Below are 6,608 nucleotides of genomic sequence, written 5' to 3'. Positions count from 1 at the left end.
ATTACTTACATACAACAAAATTTACCCTTTATAGTGTATGATTCTGCAAGCTATGTTAAGCATATACAGACATGTAACTGCCACCACAATCAATATATAAAACACTTCCATCACTTCAAGATGTTGCATCTTACCCTAGCTTCTCACCAACTCCAGTCCCTGAAAACCACTTATTCATTCATTCTTCATCACTTTTGTTCTGTCTTTTTGAGAATGTCATATAAATGGAGTCATACAATGCATAAATGTAGGAGACTGGGCTCCTTTCCAGTCTGGTTTGTGTCTTTTATTGCTGAGTAGTACTACCTCATTGTACAGAGGTATTGTGGGGAAAAGAAAGAGATCAGCCTGTTACTGTGTCTATATAGAAAGAAGTAGACATAAGAGACTCCATTTTGTTCTGTGTTTGAGATGCTGTTAGTCTGTGACCCTACCCCCAATCTTGTCCTTGCAAGAGACATGTGCTGTGGTAACTCAAGGTTTAATGGATTTTGGGCGTGCAGGGTGTGACTTTGTTCCTAGATAAGCTAGGTATTGTCTAAGGTTTCTCCCCATGTGATAGACTGAAACTATGCTGCCTAAAGGTTTATGGAGATGTTTGCATATGCATCTCAAGGCACAGCCTTGTCCTTTGAATTTATTCATGTCACAGAGGTTTTTGTTCATATGTCTTACTGCCGATTTCCTCTTTTTTCTGTTTATATTGTCCTGCCACTCCCCTGTCTTTAAGATGGTAAAGATAATTATCAATAAATACTAAGGGAACTCAGAGACCGGGGCCGGCGTGGGTCCTCTGTAAGCTGAGCGCCGGTCCCCTGGGCCCCCGCTTTTCTTTCTCTATACTTTGTCTCTGTGTCTTATTTCTTTTCTCAAGTCTCTCGTTCCACCTAATGAGAAACACCCACAGGTGTGGAGGGGCAGGCCACCCCTTCATCTGGTGCCCAACGTGGAAGCTTTTCTCTAAGGTGAAGGTACGCTGGAGCGTGGTCATTGAGGACAAGTCGACGAGAGACTCCCGAGTACGTCTACAGTCAGCCTTGCGGTAAGCTTGTGCGCTCGGAAGAACCTAGGGTAACAATGGGGCAAACTAAAAGTAAATATGCCTCTTATCGCAGCTTTATTAAAATTCTCTTAAAAAGAGGGGGAGTTAAAGTCTCTACCAAAAATCTAATTACGCTATTTCAAACAATAGAGCAGTTTTGTCCATGGTTTCCAGAACAGGGAACTTTAGATCTAAAAGACTGGGAAAAAATTGGCAAAGAATTAAAACAAGCAAGTAGGGAAGGTAAAATCATTCCGCTCACAGTATGGAATAATTGGGTCATTATTAAAGTAGCTTTAGAACCATTTCAAACAGAAGAAGATAGCGTTCCAATTTCTGATGTCCCTAAAAGCTGTGCAGTAGATTGTGAAAAAGAGGCAGGGATAGAATCCCGGAAAGGAAAAGAAAGTTCACACTGTGAATGTGTATCAGAGCCGGCTATGGCTCGGTCAACGCAAAATGTTGACAATAATCAATTACAGGAGGTAGTATATCCTGAAACGTTAAAATTAGAAGAAAAAAATCCAAAATTAGCAGAGCCATCAGAGTCTAAACCACGATGGCCAACTGCTCTTCCAGCAGCTCAAATGCCTGTAACTTTACAACCTCAAATGCAGGTTAAACAAGTACAAACTCCAAAAGAAGATCAAATAGAAAAAGATAGAGTCTCTGTCATGGCAATGCCAATCCAAATACAGTGTCCACAATATCAGCCGGTAGAAAATAAGACCCAGCCGCCAGTAGCCTATCAATACTGGCCGCCAGCTGAACTACAGTATCAGCAGCCCCCAGAAAATCCGTATGGACAGCCAGGAACACTTCCAGTGCCACAGGGCAGGTCGCCATATCCTCAGCCGCCCACCATGAGACTTAATCCTACAGCACCGCCTAGTACACAGGGTAGTGCGTTACATAAAATTATTAATGAGGCAAAAAAACAAGGAGATATTGAGGCGTGGCAATTCCCAGTAATATTAGAAGCAAGACCACCTAGAGAAGGGGCCCAAGAGAGAGAGCTTCCCGTAGCTAAAGCCAGATATAAGTCTTTTTCTATAAAAATGCTAAAAGAAATAAAAGAAGGAGTAAAACAGTATGGACCCAACTCTCCTTACATGAGAACATTATTAGATTCCATTGCTCATGGACATAGACTCATTCCTTATGATTGGGAGATTCTGGCAAAATCCTCACTCTCACCCTCTCAATTTTTACAATTTAAGACTTGGTGGATTGATGGGGCACAAGTACAGGTCCGAAAAAATAGGACTGCCAATCCTCCAATTGACATAGATGCAGATCAACTATTAGGAATAGGTCAAAATTGGAGCACTGTTGACCAACAAGTAATAATGCCAAATGAGGCCATTGAGCAAATCAGGGCTATCTACCTTAGGGCCTGGGAGAAAATCCAAGACCCAGGAACCGCCTGCCCCTCCTTTAATACAATAAGACAAGGCTCTAAAGAGCCCTACCCTGATTTTGTAGCAAGACTTCAAGATGCTGCTCAAAAGTCAATTACCGATGAGAATGCCCGTAAGGTCATAGTGGAGTTGATGGCATATGAAAACGCCAATCCTGATTGTCAATCAGCCATTAAGCCATTAAAAGGAAAGGTTCCTGCAGGATCAGATGTAATCTCAGAGTACGTTAAGGCCTACGATAGAATTGGAGGAGCTATGCATAAAGCTATGCTTATGACTCAAGCAATCACAGGAGTTGCTTTAGGAGGACAGGTTAAAACATTTGGGGGAAGATGTTATAATTGTGGTCAAATTGGTCATCTAAAAAAGAATTGCCTAGTCTCAAATAAACAAAATGTAACTACTCAAGCTACTACAAGAACAGATAAAGAGCCACCTGGCCTATGTCCAAGATGTAAAAAGGGAAAACATTGGGGTGATCAATGTCGTTCTAAATTTGATAAAAATGGGCAACCACTGTCGAGAAACGAGAGGAGGGGCCAGCCTCAGGCCCCGCAACAAACTGGGGCATTCCAAATTCAGCCCTTTGTTCCTCAGGGTTTTCAGGAACAACAACCCCCACTGCCACAAGTGTCTCAGGGAATAAGCCAGTTATCACAATACAGCAATTATCCCCCGCCACAAGCGGCAGTGCAGCAGTAGATTTATGCGCCATACAAGCAGTCTCTCTGCTTCCAGGGGAGCCTCCTCAAAAAATCCCCACAGGGGTATATGGCCCATTGCCTGAGGGGACTGTAGGACTAATCTTAGGAAGATCAAGTTTAAATCTAAAAGGAGTTCAAATTCATACTGGTGTGGTTGATTCAGACTATAAAGGTAAAATTCAATTGGTTATTAGTTCCTCAGTTCCTTGGAGTGCCAGTCCAGGAGACAGGATTGCTCAATTATTACTCCTACCTTATATTAAAGTTGGAAACAGTAAAATAAAAAGAACAGGAGGGTTCGGAAGCACTGATCCGACAGGAAAGGCTACATATTGGGCAAATCTGGTCTCTGAGAGCAGACCTGTGTGTAAGGCCATCATTCAAGGAAAACAGTTTGAAGGGTTGGTAGACACTGGAGCAGATGTCTCTGTCATTGCTTTAAATCAGTGGCCAAAAAATTGGCCTAAACAAAAGGCTGTTACAAGACTTGTCGGCGTAGGCACAGCTTCAGAAGTGTACGAAAGTACAATGATTTTACATTGTTTAAGACCAGATAATCAAAAAAGTACTTCCCATGTTAAAAAACATTTATTATCTTGTTTTGCTGTAATGGGAGTTCCAGAAAAAATTAAAACTGACAATGGACCAGGTTATTGTAGTAAAGCTTTCCAAAAATTCTTAAATCAGTGAAATATTACACATACAACAGGAATTCCTTATAATTCCCAAGGACAGGCCATAGTTAAAAGAACTAATAGAACACTTAAAACTCAGTTAGTTAAACAAAAAAAAGGGGGAGATAGTAAGGAGTGTACCACTCCTCAGATGCAGCTTAATCTAGCACTCTATACTTTAAATTTTTTAAACATTTATAGAAATCAGACTACTGCTTCTGCAGAACAACATCTTACTGGTAAAAAGAACAGTCCACATGAAGGAAAACTGATTTGGTGGAAAGACAACAAAAATAAGACATGGGAAATAGGGAAGGTGATAACCTGGGGAAGAGGTTTTGCTTGTGTTTCACCAGGAGCAAATCAGCTTCCTGTTTGGATACCCACTAAACATTTGAAGTTCTACAATGAACCCATCGGAGATGCAAAGAAAAGCGCCTCCACGGAGACGGAAACACCGCAATCGAGCACCATTGACTAACGAACAAGCCTTCATCACCATGGCACATTTATATAGAGGAAAAGGGAGGGAGAACGTTGCGGGAAGTCAGGGACCTTGAATGCAGGGACTGGCTGAAGCCACGGCAGAAAAACATAAAATGTGAAGATTTCATGGACATTTATTAGTTCTCCAAAATTAATACTTTTGTAATTTCTTATGTCTGTCTTTACTTTAATCTTTTAATTCCATCATCTTCTTTGTAAACTGAGGAGGATATATGTCACCTCAGGACCCTGTGATGATTGCCTTAACTGCACAAATTGTTTGTGGAGCATGTGTGTTTGAACAATATGAAATCTGGGCATCTTGGAGAAAGAACAGGATAACAGCAATGTTCAGGGAACAAGGGAGGCAACCTTGAACTGGCCGCCGGTGAGCCGGACGGAACAGAGCCATATTTCTTCTCTTTTCATTATGCAAATAGGAGAAATATCGCTGAATTCTTTTTCTCAGCAAGGAACACCCCTGAGAAAGAGAATGCGCTCTGAGGGTAGGCCTATAAACGACCCCCTTGGAGGCGTGCCGCCTTTTACGGTTGAAGCCGAAGGGATGAAATAAGCCCCGGCCTCCTGTAGCGCTCCCAGGCTTATTAGGACGAGGAAATTCCCACCTAGTAAATTTTGGTCAGACAGGTTGTCTGCTCTCAAACCCTGTTTTCTGATAAAATGTTATCCATGACTATGCATGCCCAAAAATTTTAATTTTAACTCCATCCTGTGATCTCATCCTGCCTCCACTTGCTTTGTGAAATTCTATTACTTTGTGAAATATGTAATCTCGGTGTCATGATGACAATGGTGGTTTTGTTGAAAAGAAAAGGGGGAAATGTGGGGAAAAGAAAGAGATCAGCCTGTTACTGTGTCTATATAGAAAGAAGTAGACATAAGAGACTCCATTTTGTTCTGTGTTTGAGATGCTGTTAGTCTGTGACCCTACCCCCAATCTTGTCCTTGCAAGAGACATGTGCTGTGGTAACTCAAGGTTTAATGGATTTTGGGCGTGCAGGGTGTGACTTTGTTCCTAGATAAGCTAGGTATTGTCTAAGGTTTCTCCCCATGTGATAGACTGAAACTATGCTGCCTAAAGGTTTATGGAGATGTTTGCATATGCATCTCAAGGCACAGCCTTGTCCTTTGAATTTATTCATGTCACAGAGGTTTTTGTTCATATGTCTTACTGCCGATTTCCTCTTTTTTCTGTTTATATTGTCCTGCCACTCCCCTGTCTTTAAGATGGTAAAGATAATTATCAATAAATACTAAGGGAACTCAGAGACCGGGGCCGGCGTGGGTCCTCTGTAAGCTGAGCGCCGGTCCCCTGGGCCCCCGCTTTTCTTTCTCTATACTTTGTCTCTGTGTCTTATTTCTTTTCTCAAGTCTCTCGTTCCACCTAATGAGAAACACCCACAGGTGTGGAGGGGCAGGCCACCCCTTCAAGGTATCATTGCAGGACATATGCAGCTACCATACGATAAAGCAATTGTACTCCTAGACATTTATCCTAAAGAAATGAAAGCTTATGTGTGCATTAATGTTCATGGCAGTTTTATTTGCAATAAATGAAAACTAAAATCAACCCAGATATGCCTTAATAAATGAACAATGAACCAAACTGGTATGTATATACCATAGACTATTATTCAGTAATGAAAATAAATAAATTATAGATACACACAATAGCTTGGAAGAATACCTAGGGAATTATAAGGAATGAAAAAAAACCTGATTCCAAAATATTATATATTCTATGATTCTGTTTGTGTATCTTCACTGTAGCGATAGTCACATGATATACACATAAGATAAAACTGTATTGACAAATACACAAAGGCGTCCATGTAAGTGGTGAAATCTGAATAAAGTTGAAGGACTGCATCAACATTAATTTTATGGTTGTGATACATTACTATGGTAATACAGAATGTTATCATTTGGGCTAATTGAGTGAAAGATGTGATGGGTTCTCTATGTGTTATTTCTTACAATTGCATGTTAATCTAAAATTATATTAAATAGAAAGTTAAAAGAAGTTAATTGAAAAAAGTATAACAATGGATATGATTAATTAAAATGAAGGCAAAAAAGAAAGGGAAAGGTGGCATAAATCACAAGGTCCAAATAAAATCCAATAGTAAGATAATAAGTTTAAATCATCTATATTAATAATTACATAAGGTATAAGTAAAATAAATACTCCAAATAAAATACTAACGTTTTCCCTCTAGATTAAAAATAAAAACACTCTAGCAAATGCTTTTTCCATGGA

At 40.3% G+C, this 6,608-nt stretch overlaps 1 protein-coding gene across 1 annotated transcript; it reads left to right on the top strand.

Annotated features, from left to right (window-relative positions):
- Window positions 1-325: 325 nt before the first annotated feature.
- Window positions 326-5,685, top strand: LOC144341318 (endogenous retrovirus group K member 24 Gag polyprotein-like). The gene has a single exon (XM_078004427.1). It carries the CDS (start codon window positions 1,078-1,080, stop codon window positions 3,163-3,165), a length of 2,088 nt encoding a protein of 695 aa, XP_077860553.1. The 5' UTR covers window positions 326-1,077; the 3' UTR covers window positions 3,166-5,685.
- The last annotated feature ends 923 nt before the right edge of the window (window positions 5,686-6,608 follow it).

Source organism: Macaca mulatta, chromosome 6 (genome assembly GCF_049350105.2).
Source record: "Macaca mulatta isolate MMU2019108-1 chromosome 6, T2T-MMU8v2.0, whole genome shotgun sequence".
NCBI lineage: Eukaryota > Metazoa > Chordata > Mammalia > Primates > Cercopithecidae > Macaca > Macaca mulatta.
The sequence above is the reverse complement of the archived record's forward strand: the minus strand, read 5'-3'. Positions and strand labels throughout refer to the sequence as shown.

What these genes read in the sequence shown, in the direction of transcription:
- LOC144341318 (XM_078004427.1), top strand. Translation starts at nt 1,078, where the DNA reads ATGGGGCAAACTAAAAGTAAATATGCCTCTTATCGCAGCTTTATTAAA.